At 35.2% G+C, this 22,164-nt stretch overlaps 4 protein-coding genes across 7 annotated transcripts; 3 read left to right on the forward strand and 1 right to left on the reverse strand.

Annotated features, from left to right (window-relative positions):
* The first annotated feature begins 667 nt into the window (after positions 1-667).
* LOC145003244 (WW domain-containing protein) lies at positions 668-4,167 on the forward strand. Of its 2 annotated transcripts, none has more exons than XM_078962379.1 (14): positions 668-801; positions 1,100-1,556; positions 1,655-1,689; positions 1,770-1,848; positions 1,944-2,019; positions 2,157-2,240; positions 2,337-2,458; positions 2,561-2,626; positions 2,739-2,904; positions 3,003-3,186; positions 3,270-3,353; positions 3,448-3,564; positions 3,652-3,703; positions 3,810-4,167. In XM_078962379.1, the coding sequence occupies exons 2-14, from the start codon at positions 1,173-1,175 to the stop codon at positions 3,960-3,962; spliced, it is 1,602 nt and encodes a 533-aa protein (XP_078818505.1). In that variant the 5' UTR covers positions 668-801; positions 1,100-1,172; the 3' UTR covers positions 3,963-4,167. The 2 variants fall into 2 exon arrangements, with proteins under 2 accessions (XP_078818505.1, XP_078818506.1); XM_078962380.1 differs by having other exon boundaries at positions 2,564-2,626.
* Positions 4,168-9,423: 5,256 nt separating this feature from the next.
* On the forward strand, positions 9,424-11,365 carry LOC145002955 (proteasome subunit beta type-3-A). Its single transcript, XM_078962133.1, has 7 exons — positions 9,424-9,557; positions 10,000-10,181; positions 10,328-10,435; positions 10,521-10,610; positions 10,728-10,812; positions 10,937-11,031; positions 11,163-11,365. The coding sequence occupies exons 1-7, from the start codon at positions 9,552-9,554 to the stop codon at positions 11,209-11,211; spliced, it is 615 nt and encodes a 204-aa protein (XP_078818259.1). The 5' UTR covers positions 9,424-9,551; the 3' UTR covers positions 11,212-11,365.
* Positions 11,366-12,015: 650 nt separating this feature from the next.
* Positions 12,016-13,787, forward strand: LOC144999619 (tetrahydroberberine oxidase-like). Its single transcript, XM_078958746.1, has one exon. The coding sequence runs from the start codon at positions 12,169-12,171 to the stop codon at positions 13,771-13,773; it is 1,605 nt and encodes a 534-aa protein (XP_078814872.1). The 5' UTR covers positions 12,016-12,168; the 3' UTR covers positions 13,774-13,787.
* Positions 13,788-16,034: 2,247 nt separating this feature from the next.
* Positions 16,035-21,319, reverse strand: LOC145000596 (ubinuclein-1-like). 3 transcript variants are annotated; one of them, XM_078959852.1, is made up of 13 exons: positions 20,805-21,319; positions 20,272-20,358; positions 20,093-20,185; positions 19,922-19,998; positions 19,254-19,815; positions 17,955-18,057; positions 17,772-17,881; positions 17,608-17,694; positions 17,401-17,526; positions 17,117-17,248; positions 16,981-17,031; positions 16,778-16,876; positions 16,035-16,681 (listed from the first exon to the last, which is right to left on the reverse strand). In XM_078959852.1, the coding sequence occupies exons 1-13, from the start codon at positions 21,066-21,068 to the stop codon at positions 16,259-16,261; spliced, it is 2,214 nt and encodes a 737-aa protein (XP_078815978.1). In that variant the 5' UTR covers positions 21,069-21,319; the 3' UTR covers positions 16,035-16,258. The 3 variants fall into 3 exon arrangements, with proteins under 3 accessions (XP_078815978.1, XP_078815976.1, XP_078815977.1); XM_078959850.1 differs by having other exon boundaries at positions 17,955-18,063; XM_078959851.1 differs by having other exon boundaries at positions 17,955-18,060; positions 20,805-21,316.
* Between the last annotated feature and the right edge of the window lie 845 nt (positions 21,320-22,164).

The raw sequence follows: 22,164 nt of genomic DNA on the forward strand, positions 1-22,164 counted from the left end.
GATAAAAATAGCTTCTAAAAATTTAAAAAAAAAAAAAAAAAAAAAACGAAAAAAATTATGTTTTTGTATGTATTAAGGTAATGATTAGCATAGTTTAAGGAAATATGTTTTGTTGGAAAACACATGTGCATTTCTTTCCTATTTTTGCCGATACGTTGGACGCTTTTGGGCAAAAATAAATGATTGACTGATAATAATTCCTCCATTCTTAATCTTTTTTTTTCTCAATTGAACCCTTCTCTCTCTCTTTTTCTCTCTCTCTCTCTCTCTCTCTATATATATATATATATATATATATATATATATATATATATATATATATATATATATATATATATATATATATATATGTGTGTGTGTGTGTGTGTGATTGTTTGGTAAAGTGTTAACATATTCAACATGTTATAGTTCGTCTAGATTGTCATGTTATATAGGTTGGTAACTTGTTCAATATGTTATAATATGTCCAAACAACTTATATTTTTTTTATAAAGTCTAATTTAACATTTTTTAATTCTGAATTGATAAAAACTTTAATGACCAATTTATCGATATCCTTTGCATAAAGTTTTACGTAGGTAGGAAGTGTTGACATATATTTTAGTTTTAGCCTTGGACCAAAAAATTGAAATCTTTAGAAGGAGCCTTATCTTGCACTTTGGGTATTTTACAGGGGGCAATATTGCAATTTACGAAAGGAACAAATTGTCTCGTCGGCGATTTCTGAGTACAAATTATGCAGCAAAATTACCCGAAGAATTCCAACCGGAATTTCTCTTGCTTCCGGCAATAGGCATCCAGGTATGTGTTGCGTATCAACTCTTTCAATAAATATTAGTTTACGTTCATAATTGTTTGGAAATCTCGTAGTATAACTCCGTAACGAACTAATTTGAAAATCATCAAATGTTTATTTCTCTCCTAGGGTTTTGGACTGTGGTTGATGCTGGGGTATTGAGTAGTAACGTTGAATGAATTAGATATTGAAATTAGAGTTGCTTGTATTTTGTGAATGTTTCTCTTATAGTATATTTACGCATTTATTGATTCCTGCTTTCTGCAAGAAAGTGATAAACTTTTTTTTGATGATGTTTCTCAGGTGAATTCTGCTTTATTGCTACCTCAATGTGCTGAAGAACTTTGTCATACACTCATACTAACCTCTGAAGTTCATGGCTAACAACTACGAAGAACCTCTCCCACCTGGTGTGCAGTGCTTACCAAATTCTTCACCACAGTTAGTCTCTTCAAATCAATCTGCTCATCATCCTCCTCCATCTTTCCAAAATTTTGTTAATGGTCACCAGCAATATGGTCACCCTATTCACCCTTCTAATGTGGCCCACACTCCTCCCTCTGGAAACTTCCATCCACAGTATAGTTCACCTCAACAAGCACTGTATGCACCTCCATTATCTTCTCAGTTTCCCACTCCCTTCAATGCCACTATTGGCTCTGAAACTTCTCAGATAAGTGGAGCTTCAAATGGAGAGCAGCATTTGGGAAATTCCACTGACATCGAAACTGCAGCCCAGGATGCTGTGCTACGTGAACAGGTATTGCCAAATATACCCTTTTACTTTACTCCCTTCTTTTCGTATTATCATTCTATGGTTCTTTTGCTGATTCTGGAACAATTTGATTGTATTTTCAGGACATTGTGATGCAGAAAGTCATAGTTGATCAAAGGTATAATTTATTGTGTTCTTTTAACTTGTGATAACCATGTGGAAAGAATCATAATGTTAAATTTGTATCTTGTGAACTAGAGAAGCAAGGGCTGCAGGTGGATCACATGAAGAGAACTCAGACATCTTTGCAGGACGCCATGATCCTAATGCTATAAAGGTGTTTACATCAACAAGATTAAGATTTTATAGTTAGCATTCTAATATTCTATGCAAATGATTCACTAAAACTTTTATTCAAACCTCTTTACATAGGAACATCTGTTAAAGATAACAACAGATCATCGGTCTCAGATGGCATTAAAACGTGGAAAACCAGCCTCTTCAGAAGGTAAGTTATCAACTCTTTCAAACTCTATTGATTGAAGATTTGCTTTTGTATTAAAGTTTGTGGTACCTAATGTTGAAACCAATTCTTGTAGTTATAAAAATAAACATATAAACTCTAAGTATTTACATTGGTTCTAGGTAATGTGGAAATTGGGAATGGATATGGAGTACCTGGTGGAGGTGCTTATTATGGTGCTTTAAAGCCAGACACTTTATCATCTGGTAAGCTAATGATGGAAATAAGGAAATATTTATTTTATCTTTTTTAACATTTTCATATATTTACCTCTACAAATTTCTTATCTTTTTTAACCACAGGAAGCAATGGCAATGAAAAGCATGAATCAGGCCCAAACATTTCTGAACAATCTAATGATTTGCCTGAGTTCCTCAAGCAAAAGCTGAAAGCTAGGGGAATTTTAAAAGATGAGTCTGATAATGTAATTTGGTCTCTATCTTTTTCTTTTTTTTATATATATATACTTTTTCCCTATACATGTAATGATTTATTCTTATTGTCTTTTACCTACCTTGTATTTCAGAAGTTGAAGAATCAAGTCAATCAATCACCTGAATTCATGGCACCTTCTACATTGCCACCAGGATGGGTGAGTGTTAAACACAAGAAATAGCAATGCACTTTGAAAAATTCAGATATTTCAATTTCTGCATTTTATTATAATAAACAAATGGGTGTAAATACGTTGCTATTTCTTTCAGATTGAATCTAGGGACCCCACAAGTGGTTGTGTCTTTTATTACAATGAAAAGTCTGGAAAAAGTCAATGGGAAAAACCTGTTGGAACATCAACATCCTTAAACACACAGCCAGCATCACCTTCATTCCTTCTAGAAGATTGGCAAGAGGTACTTGATGAGACAAGTGGTATGTAATGTCATGTGATAAATTAATAAATCTTCCTTCTTTTATTTAAACTTTCTAAACATTAGTACAAATTACTAGTATTATTTTGTTTTAAACAGGTTGTAAATATTACTACAACTCAAAAACCAACGTATCACAGTGGGAACACCCACAGAAGAAAGCAGCAGACTTAAGTCAACAAGTCAACATGGTGGAGTCAGTAGATATAAAGAAATGCTGCGGATGTGGTGGGTGGGGGGTAGGGCTTGTACAGTCATGGGGGTATTGTTGTCATTGCACACGGTACATGTCTCACATTTATCATGTTTGATTTCAAACTTGTCTTATTTATAATAATAATAGTTATAGTTTGTTTTTGTAATTAGGGTTCTCAACCTTCCGGAATCTCAATACCTGTCTATGATTGCAGCAAGTCAGCATCAAGCTTCCAATGATGCAACTAAGTCAAGGTATTATATATTTATATCTTTATCAAATTTTAGCTTATTGTATTTTTTGATTTAAGTGATAATTATGTATATATTTAAATCTTTGGATTTGTAGGAAACCCCCTTCAGGAAAAGGGAATAAAAAAGAGGGAAAGAAACGTGGTTTTGCTGAGGATGATGAGGTGGATCCTATGGATCCAAGTGCATATTCAGATGCCCCTCGTGGTGGCTGGTATGATTAATTATAATTATAATAATTAAAATAAAAATAAAAATAATTGTAATAATGATATTGATAATCTGTGTTGCTTATTTTTAGGGTGGTTGGGCTGAAAGGAGTGCAGCCAAGAGCTGCAGATACAACTGCAACAGTATGGTTTTGTTATACTTGTTTGTTCCATTTTTGCCCCTGTTCAGTATTTGTATTTGTGACATTTTTTAATGAATAAAATAAATAATATGAAATTTGATTTTCAGGGGCCTCTGTTTCAGCAGCGACCTTATCCATCACCAGGTGCTGTGTTAAGGAAAAATGCAGAAATAGCTTCACAGAGGAAGAAACCGGGGTCTAATTATGCACCAATATCCAAAAGAGGAGATGGGAGTGATGGCCTTGGAGATGCTGATTGAAAATTAAGTTATAAACTTTGAAATAGAATATTTTTTTATTGTAAACCTCAATTTTGCAACTTTACTTTTTATGAGTTTTGGGTTTTTAGTTTTTTAAACTGGTTGGTTCTTTTAGCTTCAATCCATAGATATACTTGTATATGGTTGTACTGTGTTTGACATGATTGGACTGCTGATGTCAATAGGTGAAAATTGCTTCTTTTTTTGTTCCGTTTAAAAAGATGAAAATTGCAATTATTTTGACAAGTTCAAAGGTCAAAATATCTACTACACAAGTAAGTAGAAAAAAGGTAATTTCAAAACAAGAAGAGCGATACATATATTGCAGTTATAAATGGACAGAATTCATGTCTGTCTTTTTACAACAATATTTGATGTATATTATTACACATTAAGGGAGGATGTAAATTATGCTTGTATTGGGATGTTTGGATATGTTTTGTGTTGTTTGACAAAATATATTATGATTATTTCTGATTTTTTTTAAGATAAAGTAATCAAAATTTGTGGTAAAAAAATCTAATCTTTAGTTGTGATTGTATGAGAAGATGAATGTCATTATGTGTTGTTGGAAAAATGGAATTTTTAGTTGTGATCGTATAAAGAATCACAAAAAGTGATGGGAATGGATAGTCATATGAATCAACTGATTGTGGTTATAAGAAAAGAAAATGTCATAATTTCTAAATAATGGGAAGTTAAATATCATCGTGTAATGAGAATGCAAGGGCAAATAGGTTTTTTTCACTATGGTCAAACATCCTTCCAAAATCACAACTCTAACTGTACACAATTTTATTTTACATGATATCTCAAAGAGAACTTGTTTTTATGTTTGAAATGATTTTGAGACATTTTAAGTTAGTTTTGATAAAAGAAAACAAGATGGAAATATAAAGATGATGAAACATAATCCAAACATAAACATGATAAGCAATTTGATTAAAAAGAAATCTCTAACCTAATAAATCTAACCTAATAAATGAAAATCAATTTTGTCAAATGTTATGTTTTTATTGATTTTGTCACATGTTATTTTTTAAAAGTCTTTTTATTATTTTTTTCTACTCATCATTTTCTTGTAATTTTCATTTTCTTAAATTTAAAATCCATACTTTAGTGGGATTATATATGTAAAGTGGATCATTCTATTAAATTTCATAATAAATGCTCTACAATCTCTCAAATAACTTATATTATATGTAACATCCACAAAATTCGAGCCAATTTAAAACTTTTTAAAATCATTTAAAACCATTCAATCATTACAATTTGTTTTCAAAATAGTTAAACATCAGAGTTCCCAGAAACCATAATCATCAATCGATGAAGTGTACGGTCACGCCTTCTCCTTCTCCTTGCCATCCGTTGAACCTGAAACAATAAACTGAAATTGTAAGCCCGAAAGCTTAGTGAGTTACCCCCAAAATACTCATACACTCAACAATACACATATAATGACAAACAACATACTATGGGTCCAATCATCCATCGGGATGGAATACCCCAGGCCCTCAACCATTCGGTTGGAATGCCGACATTCTACGGGTCCAATCATCTATCGGGATGGAATACCCCAGGCCCACAACCAACAGGTTGAAATGTCCACATACTATGAGTCCAATCATCCTCGGGATGGAATGCTCACGACCCACAACCAACAGGTTGGAATGCTCAGGTCTATTGGATTTCACACAAAGCAGATAAGTCTCAACCGCCAAACAAACATGTGAACATATAACAGATAACAGTCTATAGACAGACAAACCGATCTAACAGATCATAACAGCATAACAACATCCTATCTATCAGGATAATTATCTAACAGATCATAGCAGCATATAACATCCTAGCTACCAGGATACTGATCTAACGGATCATAACAACATATAACATCCCATCTACCAGGATACTGATCAAACGGATTATAACAGCATATATCATCCTATCTACCAGGATACCGATCTAACAGATCATAACAACATATAACATCCTATCTACAAGGATATCGATCTAACAAATCATAACATCATATATCATCCTATCTACCAAGATACCAATCTAACAGATCATACCAGCATAACATATCAGGATAACAATCCGAAAAGGGCCAGCCTTGGTACCTTAGTCCCTTTGAGTATAGTGAGGATAACTCACCTCACAACTGTCGACTCGAAAGATAAGCTCAAACTCTCGGATCACAGCCACCAACTCCTCCACCTATATTCACCATAGAACCATACTCATAAATTTCCAACTTCCCAAAATGCCCCAAAAGTCAAAGAGTCAACCCTTAGTCAAAGTCAAAGTCAACGATCAACCTCAACAATCCATGTTGACCCGACTCGTCGAGTCCTTCCAGAACTCGAGTAGTCGTGAAAACCCCCCACTGACTCATCGAGTTTCCCTGCAACTTGCCGAGTCCAAGCGTGTCCAAATGTCAGGAAACCCCAAGTTGACTCGCCGAGTCACCCCACTGACTCGCCCAGTCCATGCATGTAACATCCGGATTCCCAGGTATATTATTTTATTCATTTATTTTGGATTTTGTAGAGGGACTCGACGATTTGGTGCTTAGACTCGCCGAGTAGGGTCGAGGATTCTCATCCGGGTTCATGACTGGACTCGGCGAGTCCACGCTGTTTAATGAAACCCTATTTTCGCGGGTTTGGGACCTATTTAAAGGCCCTTAGGGCCGTCATTTGCGGCTACCAAACCCCAGAGAGAAACCCTAAGAGATGTAGAGTGATTGTGAGGAAGGAGAGGCCACTTTTAATCATTTTGTTGGTGTGATTACAAGAAAGAGGTGACCAAGGCAAGAGGAAGCTGAAGGAGGAGCGGTTCTGGTGGTTTAAGAGTTCAGAGACTTCATCTTGAGGTATTTATTCGGACCTTCTTCAGATTTGGTGTTGATTCTTAGAGTTAGGGTTTTCTAACCCCCTTTAGAGAATGGATATGTGGAGCAATTGGTCCCTTCTCGAGTTTATGCTTTGGATCTAGACTCAAAGAGGTCCAGAGACCTTAACCCTTGGAGCTTTATGGGTTATTTTGGGAGCCAAGAACTTAGGAGGTTATTTTTGGGGCTAAATCACCAAGTGAGACCATCTAGATGCTATATGAGTGTCAAGGTCTGAACTTTACGTGATTATCATGCTTGGGAAGGTCAGATTTATGGATTTAAGGAACAGATCTGACCTCAGGAGGTCAATGGAGTTTGTGCATGGCATGAACTCGCCAAGTCCAAAGATCAGACTCGGCGAGTAGGGTTAGGGTTTCCCGTAAATCACTCAGTGAGTAGACTTGCTGAGTTGGGGAAATAACTCAATGAGTCAGAGGGGGATTAGAGGACTAGGGTTCAAGGCGGAACTCGCCGATTTGTTCTTGAGATTCGACGAGTTGAGTCGGGGTGGCCCCACGATTCATGCCAGATGAGACTGGTCGAGCAAGGGGAGGAACTCGACGTGCCAAGCGGGACTAAAGAATTTGTGGACACGTGTAGACTCGCCGAGTTGCACAAGTGCACTCGACGAGTCGGGTCAAAGTTTGACCGTTGACTTTGGTTGACTTTTAGGGTTTGGTCAACATTGAGGGCCTTTGAGCCAAAGGAGGGGTAAAATGGTCTTTTACCCTCCTGAGGGTGCCAAGAGAGGGTTGAGTCTAGTCTGAGAGTTATATTTATGAGAGTATTTATTTTATGTAGTTAGGCGGAGGCTAGATCGTACTTCTACCGAGTCAGAGATTTGCCGAGATATCTAAGGTGAGTCTTCTCACTATACTTTACCTTGAGTGGTAATTAGAGTTATGTGATAGAGTTATTGTATGCTATTTATGTGATGTGTTGCACTGCATTATTTCTATGTGATTTATGCCATGTGTATATCAGAGTATATCAGAGTTAGAACTGGAAGGTTCACAGAGCTAGGACCAGAGGGTCCACAAAGTTAGGGCCCAAGGGCCCACAGAGTTATAGCCTTGAGTGGCTAGTATGTGTTATGTGTGGTATTTTAGGGAACTCACTAAGCTTTATGCTTAAAGTGTTATGTGTTATGTGTTTCAGGTACCAGTGATGATTGCGGGAAGGCGCCGGCATGATTCGTACACACGCATGGGATTTATGTATTTTGATCTTGGGAAATATTTTGTGAAACAAAGTTATGATACAATGGGATTTTGTTAATAAATGTGTTTTAAAATGCGAAAATTTGTCTTAAAATTTACGGTGTTACAACACAGATGTCTTTGTACGACAATCTTCATCGGACTCGCCGAGTTGGCCATGCAACTCGTCGAGTCCCTTCAGTCCATTATCCATTCAGATGCTTTTTAAGCCATGTTAAGGTCCCATATTGCAGATCCAGCTTCCCAAGGCATGTTTATCACGCAAAGTTTCAAACTTTACGTGCATGCAAGTCTCATAATGTCAAAACCAAGCTTGCAATGGAGCTTTACACTTAAGGAGAGGCTCATATTTGCTAAAGCTGAAAGCTTTATGGACTTAGAGACCAAAGAGATTTCAGATATGAAGTTATAACTTCATATCTTAGCTCATACCCAAGAATAACTTCTTAATATGCTAGAAAAGCCCAAATCTTTAACCCAATGAGATCTAGAATGAAATGAGGTCAAGGAAATGACTTGATACCTTCCAAAAGATGCTAACTGAGGTAGATTTCAGATCCCCACGTGTTCCTTGCTTTTAGCCAGTTGCTCTCTAAGCTCTCCTCACTAATATCCACCTTCCAAATTTTGAAACACACAAGAATGAAGTACACACACGTATTAGGGTTTTATGGACTCTCAAGAGGCTGTAAGGGGGCTAAAAGAGGCTTATGATCCTTTAAATAGGGTGAAAAACCCCGAAAATTGGGGTTTCATTCTCCAGCTCCTACTCGTTGAGTCCTATTTTGGACTCGACGAGTAGGTCATTTAAACACGTGGCCCAATCCGCTTCTACTCGACGAGTCAGGGCATTCAACTCGTCGAGTAAACCTTGCAATTTATGAAAATTAAAGTCATAAAATTATCACCTGAGAGTCGGGGCGTTACATTATATATTAAATTACTATTTATTATGTTCTTTGTATTTATATAAACTTATTATTTAAAAAAAATATATGTAATACTTATAGTTTTATATTAAACTTGTTTTTTTCTAAACTCGTATAATACACGGATTTACCTATATTAATATATAGGATATAAGATGATTAATCATTATTTGTTGGATTGAGTTTTACAATGGAACATTTAAATCATATAAATTTGTTGCTAATATATTTTTAAATTAACTTAAAACAATTTGTATTAAGAATATTTTTTCTTAATCAGTTTACATCCATATTTTAGTCAACTAATAATAACTCAATACTAATATTTTTTATTTCTAAATTTAAATATTTTTGTTTTATTTTGATTTACTCATATAATAACTCAAATTCTAAGGGTCTCTTTTGTAAATTTCTTATAATCTGAAGGGTAGCCGGTCCTCCAAGCTACTCACTTTTTCATAAAGCCTCCGAGGTGAAGAACTCTCCGATCTGCTACACAAAATCCTCTTTCAATTTCACCAAATCATCTTCTCCCCTTTCGATGTCGGTAAGCTCTCTTGTTTACAAACGCATTACTTGTTTCAATATGTAATTTACAGAACAAAAGCCTCGTATTCTCATGGGTAGGAAATCGTCCTATTAATCACTTCGATTCCTTCTTATGTATGCACAAAAATTTCTTCTGAATTTATCTGAAATAACGAGTCTGTCAATTCGGTAGATGTAACAGATGATGAATCGTTTCTTTTTTACCTCTTTCACTCTATCTCTGTTCTTCCGTTTTAATCATCCTGGTATCCGTCATGTAGTTTCATCGATTTTGAATTGGTATTCCGCCATTACTGTTATTTGTGAAAATGTTTGTATAGCCAAAAAATTGTTCAAAGTTGACTCATAGACTACTCTAATGTGGATCAAATGCTTTGAAGCCCTAATTTTCTTAGGTTGTTAAAATCCGACTTACAGGTTAATCTATTTTGTTGTTCCAGATTTTTGAGTACAATGGAAGCGCCCTGGTGGCCATGGTCGGAAAAAATTGCTTTGCTATCGCCAGTGATAGGAGACTAGGGGTCCAGCTTCAAACTATCGCAACTGATTTCCAAAGAATTTTCAAGATCCATGATAAGCTCTTTCTGGGTCTCTCCGGTCTTGGCTCTGATGCTCAAACACTGTAAGCATTCTTCAAAGCCCTTGATTTAGCGTTTCTCAATAACAAGATCAAGATAACTGATCTTGTTATTCTCAAACTCTAGCCCTTTGATCATGACACCTGATATAATACGAAGCTTATGTTTTCATGATGTTTTCTTATTGTAGTCATCAACGACTTGTGTTTCGCCACAAACTGTATCAACTTCGGGAAGAAAGAGATATGAAGCCTGAAACTTTTGCTAGTCTTGTCTCTGCTGTTTTGTATGAGAAAAGGTTAGAATACAACATTTAGCTTACTAAAATTATATACTCCATTGTTAGATTAGTTGGATTTATTTAAGCTTTATATTATGTGTAGGTTTGGTCCTTATTTCTGTCAACCTGTGATTGCTGGATTGGGAGATGATGACAAGCCATTTATTTGCACAATGGACTCAATTGGAGCAAAGTAGGTCTACTTTGATAAATGTTAAGACTCTTGAAAAGTTATTTTATTTTTCTTTGAAATGGTAAATTGGAGACAGACATTAATTTGTTATCTTTTGTTTTGGGAAATGAATGATAGAGAGCTTGCAAAAGATTTTGTGGTGGCTGGAACTGCTTCAGAGTCTCTTTATGGTGCTTGTGAGTCGATGTTCAAGCCTGACATGGTACATTTCTTTATTCTTTATATATCTTTATGCTGTTAATAAGTTTTACATTTAAAAGTTATCTGAGAAAATGATGCTTATATTTTTCAAATATGATGTAATTGTTTGTTGTTATATGATGCAGGAACATGAAGAGCTGTTTGAGACCATCTCCCAAGCTCTTTTATCATCTGTAGACCGTGATTGTTTGAGTGGTTGGGGAGGACATGTGTACCTTGTGTAAGTTCTTACATCTTTTTATATATTAAATATAATATATATAATTTTTTTTAGTATTATTTGTTTTTATAATATAAGAGTGTAAGACATTGATATGGTGTATGGTTTTTGGTTTTTGGTTTTTGATGCAGTACACCAACTGAGGTGACTGAAAGAATCTTGAAAGGAAGAATGGATTAGGGTTTTCTTTATCAAAAAAATCCTATTTAGCCCTTGAACCTTTTGGATTTTGTTTGTATTTTGGTGGTTGTTTTTTAATTTTAAAAGGTGGTTTTGTGCACAAGTTAATCGATATTCAGACTTTTATGGCATTGTTGTGTAACGCTTATCTTCAGTCATTCCTCTCCAAGTATATGCTCTTTTAAGTGCAATTTTATATGCATTTCTCATTCAGTCATTGGGTTTTAACAAATTAGTCATTTTAAAATCTAAGAATATATGATGATCATTATTTATCTTAATTAGAAACGTATTAAAATATCTATGAGAGGATTAGACCAGAGTCACAGACACGACAATAACATATATGATTTGTTCGTGGTTTATGCAAAACACATAAAAGTATAGATGTATTTTCATTTTATAAATACATAAAAGTAATTTAAACTTATAGGTTGATAAAACTAATAAAGGCTTTAAAGTATAAATACGTATTTAAATAATAAAAGTATCTATACTTATAAATGTGGAGAAATAGTTATATACAAAATGGAGGTTAAAAGAATCGCATTTAAAAGAGTAGAATTATAGACATTTTCTTCATCATGTAGATAATTTATACATTTTAACAGACTAATATTTCCAAAAATATAACAACAGATTGATTTTTCTAGTATTACAATGCTTATAATTTATACCCTTTTGTACTTTCTAGTAGTAAATCCATGAGTTGACCATTTGTTTTATTTTATTGCTATAATTTATTTGAAAATGAGAGATCAATTGTCGCATATTTTTGCAATCGATGTTTTCAATATTACCTTGTGTTTACAACGACAATGACAAATTAAACGGTAAGCCAATCTTCAAACGTTGACTTGGTAAAACTATAATTAACCCCCATTTGGACACACCTCTATTATCTCTCGTCTCTGTATAAATATTCTATTAATTAGCATAGATTAAGCTCAACAAAACATGATGAAGTCTCAACTAAGCTCTTCTGTGTTCCTCTTGGTTCTAACTCTTTCCTTTTCTGTTTCAATGGCATCATTATCCTCCCTTAATGGTTCAAAAGATTTCATAAGTTGCATACAATCCAACTCAACCAATATCACCTCCATTTCTCAACACATTTTCACCTCTATCAATGCTTCTTTCCTACCCATTTGGCAAGTCGCTGTCCAAAACATTAGGTTCCTTAAACCCTCCACTCCTAAACCCTCTGTCATCGTGACACCTGTGGAAGCAACACAAATCCAAACTACTCTATTCTGCGCTAACAAATACGGCTATGAGATCAGGATCAGAAGTGGGGGACATGACTTCGAGGGCCTCTCCTACACTTCTGATGTTCCATTTGTAATGATTGATTTCACCAACATGAGGTCTGTACACGTGGACGTATCAAAAAGGACCACGTGGGTCCAGGCAGGCGCTACACTTGGTGATCTCTACTATAGCATTTCACAGAAGACCAACACCTTGTATTTCCCGGCGGGTGTTTGCCCCACGGTGGGTGTTGGCGGGTACATAGGCGGTGGTGGCTATGGAAACCTAATGAGGAAATATGGTACTGGTGCTGATAATGTTGTGGATGTTCGCTTCATGGATGTCAATGGAAAGATTCTTAACAAGAAGTCTATGGGAAAAGATTTGTTTTGGGCGATTCGAGGAGGTGGTGCTTCCAGTTTCGGAATCGTTCTTTCATGGAAGCTGAAGTTGGTTCCAGTTCCAGAAAAAGTAACTGTCTTTTTTCTAAATAAAACTCTAGAAGAAGGGGCAACCAAAATTTTCTATCAATATCAAAACGTTGCACCAACAATTGATAGAGATTTACACATAAGAACGCAAGTATTTTGGGAATATATCGGCAACACCACCAAGAAAACCATACGAATTTTATTCGAAGGAATTTATCAGGGCACAATCGACACATTGCTTCCATTGTTGGACAATACATTTCCAGAGCTGGGTGTTACACGAGAAATTTGTGAAGAAATGACAAGTGTCCAATCAACCGCAGTTTTTTGGGGCTTCCCAAGCTCCACCCCGACTGAAATTATCACAAACCGATCCGCCATATCCAAGCTGAACAACAAAAGTAAATCAAACTATGTCCGAACACCAATCCCTGTAAGTGGGCTCAAAAAGATTTGGAGAAGGTTTTTAGAAAGCGATGGATCGGGGCTTTTTGTGATCAATCCTTTAGGCGGGAAGATGGCAGAGTACTCAGAGACAGCAATTCCATATCCTCATAGAGCCGGGGTGTTGTACCAGTTTCTCACTACTGTAAATTTCGTGGATCAACCTTCGGACACAACCCCTATATCGCTCAGGAGGATAGCTTGGTTGCGAAGGATGGAAAAGTTATTGACGCCTTATGTGACAAAGAACCCGAGGCAGGCGTATGCCAACTATGTGGATCTGGATTTGGGTGTAGGGAGTGATAATTATGAAGAAGCAAGTGTTTGGGGTGAGAGATATTGGAAGAGAAACAATTTCAAGAAGTTGATCCGAATCAAGGCTAAAGTTGATCCAGAAAATTTCTTTAAACACCCACAAAGTATCCCAGTCTTCTAATAAATTGTTGGGTGTGAAGGTATTTGGTATTGTAAATAATACTAAAATGGAAAAATATGTTGTTTTTTTTTTTTAGTAATAGTAAATGTTAAGTAATTTATATTGTTCATTAACTACTTAGCATAATTATTTTTATGAATCACTGGACTTTTCACTTTTAAGGCTTGCATTTTAGTAAGTTATCTACCAAACAAACTTGCAATACAAACTTCTCCATAATATTGTGCAACAATGTCTCTAACTCGCTTCTTACTCTTAATATTTGAAAAGATTTCTTGGAAATTTGTCCACTAACACTACTACAAAAGGAGCTATTTTGTACATTAAAATATTGATAGAAAAAATACGTAGATGTTACATAAGTGATGATCACAATAAGCAAAATAAGAATATCCACATAATATCAGTGACGAATTTATAATGAAAATTCACATGGTTCACTAAAAGTTGGACCGGTTTAAAAAAATGGGTCCAATCGAATCGTCTCACTAAGAAAAATAAACTGTTTTAGCATGCATAAAAATTATTGAGTCCGAATCGGTTATTCTTTAATTTTTTTTACTAAAAGCAAAATTCACTTAGTGTTAATCGGTTTAAACTAGACATCAGCAAGCTTATGTTGTACAAATATGAAAAAAGAAGCATTTATTTATAATAAAAAACTCATTAACCATTGTTTTCTTCAGTTAATGTGGGACTACTTAATCCCACTTATGATGTGTCTTTTATTGTCTTTAGTTTATACTTTTTTCTTTTTTTTTACAAAGCACATTAAGGTAGGTCTTTCAAAATATTCAAGATGGGTCCTAAATGTTTTTTGTATATGATTTGTCATAAACTTTTTAATTTTAGGTGGGTCAAGTGACCCACCTTCCCATAACATAGTCTCGTTCCCACATAATATAACTATAAGCATAGACCCTTGTAAAGAAAAACCCACAAGACACAACTTTGTATATTAACAAAATTCAACTATAAAGAAAAAGTTGTATAGTTGAAATCGCTATGAGAGATGAGAGAAAAAATATGTAATGGAATGAATAAAAATGTCATATGTTGACTTTATAGAAGTTGATTAGAAGATCTAAACATACCGTAAAATTATTAATAGATATGAAACAATACTAATAGATAGCTAACCTAAGAGTCAAGCAAATAAAACATCATAAAATAAATTAAAATAAATAAATACAATAAGTAAAATATTGCTTAAAAAAAAGTATTGTGTTTATATCTCACGGTCTAATACAACACTATCTTGAAATTAAATAAATAAAATATGGACATCCAAATTTCAAAAGGGACCAAACTCTCTCGAATGACATAAATGAAAAAACATAGTGATTTATCCAGATCATCCTAATTTCATTTGATGCAAACAATCAACTCAGCATAAATAACTCAAAAACTTTTGAAATATTTAAATACATTAAAAACTATAACATGTTCTGGAATGCACTCAGGAACTATTGGTTGCTCGCTCAAATAAGGTTGTATCCGCCACCATACGTTTCAAAATTATCAGTCTACGATCCGATATAACTCTATCCAACACTTTACAAACAATACTCGGAAAGTTATTCAAGATACCTTTTGATACAAGAAACATGTCAAGTTTACTCATTTTAGCACAATTAGCACTAACTCAAGTAAAAGAGAAATCATTCGCATTAAACTCACCAAAAACAATATTAGACGTTGGATGAGACTGCATAAAAACGTCAAGTAAATTCACAAACTTCTCTTATCCACTTCACTTTGAGGAGAATAATTGTCAACCATAAAGCATTTAACCTTACAAAACACCCATTCGCCTTCTATTCTTATCATGTTTTCGGTATAAAACAATTAAGACTTGATAAAAACTGAGGGATCCCAAAGAGAAACAATACCACCAAACAAACCCTTTGCATTAAGTTTGCAAAATTAAACTATTAGTTTCCCCAAAGACTTTAAATCATAAACAAATCAAATCTAGCCATACGTGTTTCCTTGATACCAAGAAAATGCATACCATGCTTATTGCACAAATTCATGACATTCCTCTGTTTCATCTCGTTACTAATTCCACAAGCGTATATGATCAGCTACTATTTAAATAATTTGATAAATCATCCTTATTTACTCACATTTAGTGTTGTTCGACATCAACTTCTTGACCACATGTCTTTCTTAAGTGTGGTCATCTCACATATGCGCAGATGAGATTAATTAATTAATAGTAATAGATGTGTATGTTGATGATATCAAACTCAAAAACAAACAAACAAAAAAACTTAGTTTACCTACTTACACATTAAAATCCAAAAACGCAAAGGAGGGCTACATGGTTTGCATTTGCACAACAAAAACTCTCATATAACTTACTTGAAATCTATGTTGCCCAAAACAAAAACAAACAAACAAACAAAAAAAGGTTGTCTATTTAAGTAACCCAACAACATCCTACAACTATCAACTTCCATTTAAGTCAGTAACCTTTAGTTTAAGCCATATCAGCTGGCTTATTCACTGTAGATTGTGCAGGAATGGCTGATTCCGGAGCAGGAGTCACAGATTCCGGAGTCACTTGCTTATACGACTTCCTCTCATGTTGAATTTGAGCATCCAACGCGGTCTCCGTCTCGGGATTCTTTTTCGCCTTCTTTTTCGCCAATTCCGATAGCGTTGTGGAGGCGGTTTGATTGCTGGAATTGGCCTTTAACTTGTCGTGTTTTGGGCGGTCTGTGGTGGGAATGTTGGAAGAACTGGCCGGCTTTGTGGTGGCAGTGGCGGTAAGTGTGGTGGTTATTGACCGGATGAGTGCAGCCGAGTCGGTGGCTACCTTATTTGGAGCATGTTGGGCTTCACCAGAAACGGTGTCAGATTTTGACACAAGTAATTTTTTCCTCTTCATCTTCTCCTGCTCCTTTAAACATCAAATTAGGCAAAAACAAAATATAAGTCACTTGATTGGAATCAACAATTCCATTCCTGCCCTGATTCCAAATTACCAAATACTTACCTTCTGCCTGTGTAGTGCTTTTCTCCTATCTTTTGCCCTAACAATTGCTTTCTTCACCCCATGGTTATCCATCCAGCCTTTTGGCCAATATTCTGCAAGCTGCAATACAGACAATTAAAAAAACATGTAAATTATGTTTAAACTTTTTCAATTTGAACTGATGTCACCCAAAAGACGAGAATGCCCTCCTCAGCCAAGCTTACCTCTATATAAAGCTTCCTAACTAGTGGAGTTGCATCCTCCACCTCAAGCCCCTATTGAAGAAGTAAATTTGTAGAAAGTAAGTTGCTGTGAAAAGGAAATAAAAGTTTTCTTTAGATAATGTTAAGAATAAATTACATCAACAAAAAGATCATAAAGCTCGCAAATCTTGTCCTCTAAAGCATCATCTGTAACAAATCTGCTTTTAACAACTTTTTCTTTACTGCTTGCTTCTTGAAAATCATCAGATGATCCTGTTTGCTCAATAACCTGAAATCACATACAAATACAATTTATCTGTGTCTGACATGACCAGGACAAAAGTAAACAGATTTCTGTCCTACCCAAAAAGGTGCGACAGAGACTAAATATGCAAAAAGACGTAAATGCCCTCATCATTAAAAAAAAAATTAGTAAAGTACCTCAGGCTTCATCATTGAGACACGTGCCTTAACCATGTCATCTATTTCCTTCTTTAACTGTTGTACCCTCTCGTCTTTCTCTTCTGTAGCAGATAATCCCATGGTGACCATGTTATGAAGATTTCTCTATTACAAAGTAACACACAAACACAAACCAATCAATATTCAATAACAATAAAATAATTAAATAATTAAAAAAGGTAATACCTTCAATGATCTAATTTGTATCAGATGACCAAGGATGCTCATCAAACGATTAAGTAGCTCCTTTGATAGTTTTCCATGAATCGCATGCTACAAATACCACAAAAAATGTAAGATTTTTATATAATAAGAAAAAAAAAATAGAAAGAAATGTTGGTATTTATTACCGCCAGCCTGGCAACTTTAGCAAGCTTTTGCTTAATTTCAGGAGGCATTCTTCTTTTGACGGCCTGAGCTGAGTTGTCAGCTTCCGGAACCTCCATACTTGGTGGCCTTGCTGTTGTGAGGTCAATATTTAAGGAATTGGTCAACAATTGGTCAACTATAAAAGGTGATAGAGTCAAACTTACTTTCTGCAACTATCTTCTCCAAATCCCTGATGGCTTTTTCAAGCATCACATTTGTACTTTTAGGTTTCAAGCTTGAACCTTCCTTTCTCACTGTGTGTGTAGTCTTCTGCTTGAAAATTATAATATCCAAATCAATAATAAATATATATATATATATATATATATATATATATGGAAATATATTTACGTCATAAAACGACAAATTTAAGCTTAACAATTACCATTTTGGGCAGATTTAATAAGTACCCACAAAAAGAAGTAACAGACAAATGACTTTAATATACAGGAAAAAAAATATATTATAAATAATACCATAAATGTCGAGATTTTTTGTTGATTGTCACTTTTTATATGCTAAGTAGTCAAATACCATGAAGTAAATAAAATCGTATTCGAATGTAACATTGTAGTAATGGAAAATACCAGATATGATATTTTTGTTGAGGACCACAAGGCTAAGCTAAAAAAAACATTAATTCGTTTACTAGTTGTGTTATATTGTTGTTTATTTGAATTAATTCATGTCAAGTCAATTTACATATATGTGGATATTTTGGTTATTACTTACACATATAATTACTTCTATTCTCATTAAGAGAAGAGTCAACTTTTTGTGTTTTATATTTCTTACCTTAGTAATTAGCATCACTACACTTTTTTATTATATTTGACTCAACTCTCAAGATAAGTTTATTTGAATAATTAAGGTGGATATCGAGGATTTATTGACGATTTTCTCTTATTGACATGTGGACTCATGGTTTTTGCACAATCGGGAAATTCTATAAAAGGTCCAAGGCTTATGAGGAAACTTCAATTAATTTACTAATCCAGTTCATTTAATGTGTAGAATAGAAGTAGTTTAAGTACTAGTTTCCTTTCAACTTTTTGTGCTTCTTGTACACTATTTAGCTTCTTACTTTTCTCCCCTCTATACTTTAAGCTTTATTACTAGTATTGTACTTTCAACGTCTGTGATATCCATACTATTAAAGTTAACTGGTTACTAGTTGGCTTCCACCTTTATTACTAGTATATGTTTTTCCTTTATCTATTGTGGGCTGACATTTCATATGTAGGAGATGCGGGCCCATGTTCCTATGCCACTTGGGTATTCTTCCTCTTGTCACAATTAATGCATATATGATGTCATTAATGCATATATGGTTTTGTGATACTCACATGTGTGAGAAGTGAAAACACATCCAATTTTCAAACACACTATGCAAGAATCAAGTAAAACTACATCAACTGGCATCAAAATAAAAGAAAGATAAGTTATGGCAAAAGAACATTCACCGGTTGCTGGGGAATCTCAGGAGCCTTCATGTCTACCTGTTGATGAGTTACATTTTTCTCTCTTGGCAAAACCGTTTGATTCACCTCTTCTAAGTTGTTAACCAACTGTCCATGAGATTTCAACTGCACACCAGCAACCTTCTCATTGACCCTCTGACTCGAAATTGCAGAAGAGGGACTTCCATCTTTCAATTTGATAGCAACTTTTTTGGATTGGAGAACTCCAGCTTTATTCTTTACTTTAGTTTCACCATCCATGATCTTTATTGGAGAAGGGTTCATTACACTTTTAGGGTCAGCAGGTTTCTTTACAACAGTTCCAAGTGCTATTATTGGACTCTGGTATTTCACATCATCATTGTGTACAGTTGGTAAAGTTGTACTACGAGATGGAGTAGGGGCGTTTTTGTCTATTGGCACCACTACCTTCCTAGATTCCTTCTTATTAACTTTCATATGTTTGTTTGGTGCATGCCCATCATTGCTTCCACTATCACCTTTTGTTGAATCCTTTCTTCTCCTCTTTTTCGGTTGCTCAGTTGGCAACACTGCAGGCTCGTTTCTATTAAGATAAATAGATTCAAATAAGAAAAGGAAAAGGAAAAAGAGAAATAAAAAAGTGTAAGGGTGTCATGTGAAAAGGAAAGGGATCTTAGATAGAAACTGACGTGCGCTCTAGCTTCCCACGATTGACAAAGAATCCATCATGCTTTATTGCTGAATTATCAACCTGAAAATATTCATCCTGAAGAGCAAAAAAAAAAGGCAATCATAAGTTATTTCCTAACTCTATTCAAACAGAAGTGGTTCTAAAAGTTATAAGTAGTAGCTTCACTAACCAGTTCAGTGTCATCTATGAATGAATCTTCTGTGTCATACTCATCATCATCAGGAACATCATTGAGATCTTCCTCATCACTGCTGTTCTTACCCTGAATGTATAGATTGTAGCATCATCAAGATTCAAGACAATGACATGAAAAATCCAAGTTTATAGTGTAATGAATATATTCCACACCATATATAAGCGTTCAATCTTCTCAATGACAGCACTAAAACGACTACCAGTTGGTCCATCATTGGCTTCATTTTCAGCAGCATCTCCCTACAAAAGTCAAAACATTTATCAAAGCCTGATTGCTGCTGGAATAAATGAAAGTGATGAGAAGATGAAGATGTTCTTTGGTATAGGTTTTGTATCTGTAAAGTTACAAAGAAATTATGTTCCTAAAAATTGCTGATACTACAGAAATGTTAGCAGCAATTAATTCCCACCATCCCAAACATTTTTTTCACTTAACTTCAAACAAAACCCTAAATTGAAAAGATACAGAAACTGTTTATGTAACAATTAAATTGCTAAATCTTCAAATTTTAAGAAAAACAACTTGACTGATAATTAAAGAATAAGCAGAAAATAGCTCGTGATTGAGCTGAAATGCTATAAATGGCCAAACTGTCGATAGAAACCCTACTTTATTCTAATTACCCCAAATTGGAACCATAAGTAACAATTTGATTGTGAATTTTGACAAGGTTACGTAAACATACAGAAGGTGGAGCAATGCGAGAATCGAGAGCAGGGTTAGCAGCAACGGGAAGAGGAACAGGAGGAGCAGATACAGTAGGCGCTTTGTTCTCGATATTATTTTTGGCAGCCTTATTGGCGTCCTTGACAAGCTTCTTCCACGACACAATTGTCGTCTCTCCAGGCCTCAGCTCCACCTCAAACCTCTGCCGCCCACCGCCACATAATAATGTCGAAGAAGATGATGATGCCGCACCACCAACACCTCCCCCGCTGCCTTCCTCCATCGATAATCCCGCAAGTAAATTACTATACGTTCACAGAGATTTTACATACATACATTTAGAGTGGGTTTATGTCTGAAATTGGATTGATGTAAACCCTAGAAGAGAGAAATTTGTGAAATTTTGATGCTTGGATTCGACGATTCGGCTAGGCGCTAACAAATTAAATCTAAATTTTTTCCCTTTGTGTTGTAAATCTATAATTTCGACTCATGGAAGACAAGACACAAAGGATATGTACGGAGGGGTTACATTTGTCTCCTTCCTCAATGTAACCCATTCCATCAGTCACTACTGTGGCCCACATACCGCAGCCCAAGCCCAGATTTCTATGTACTTACGGTTAAGACTTAGGAGTTAGGCTTTAAGGCTTATTATCCCGGAAAGGGGTCCGGTAAGGAGGTGTGTAGTCGGGGTTGGCTGGTCTACACCACTTATGAGACAGCACGTCGAGCTTGGAGAGTTCCGTTATCCGATGTTGTCTTTTTCATATTTTTTTCTTCTTTTCACCATTGTTGCATTAAATATATATAAATGCATCAACCACGAAACACATTTTTTCTATCAACAAACATCATAACTTTCTCAAATTTCACTAAAAATGAAAATGGTTCATCATGAAACACACCACCTCATCATGATACATCTCTTTATGATGTTTTCTAAACTGAACCACAACGATTACTCGCGTATGGGAATTACCCCGTAAACCAATATGTTTAACATCATGGGGTACACAATTTTACTTGTCACCACGATCTATTTTCCAAAAACCCCTAGAATACCAACCCGTATTGCCGTTTATATCACAACCCCAAGTGTCACCCTCTTTTGCAAACACAACATGATGAAGATGTGGTGGTGCTTGAAACATAATCGGAACCGAAACCCTAACCGTATGGAAAGGGGAAAAAATTGAAAGCAAACTTAAATGGTCTAGCTCCTCTTAGAGAGTGGACTCAAAATGACAGGGACGCATTGGCAGTCGCCTAGATCGCCTCTGCGGAGGTTCCGAAATACGAAAAGCTCAAAAATCGGATAAATTTTGGAACAATGTCGAATAAAAATTCTATGTGGTGATGGAGGTTAAATCATATCG

Source organism: Lactuca saligna, chromosome 6 (genome assembly GCF_052625555.1).
Source record: "Lactuca saligna cultivar CGN05327 chromosome 6, ASM5262555v1, whole genome shotgun sequence".
Taxonomy (NCBI): Eukaryota; Viridiplantae; Streptophyta; class Magnoliopsida; order Asterales; family Asteraceae; genus Lactuca; species Lactuca saligna.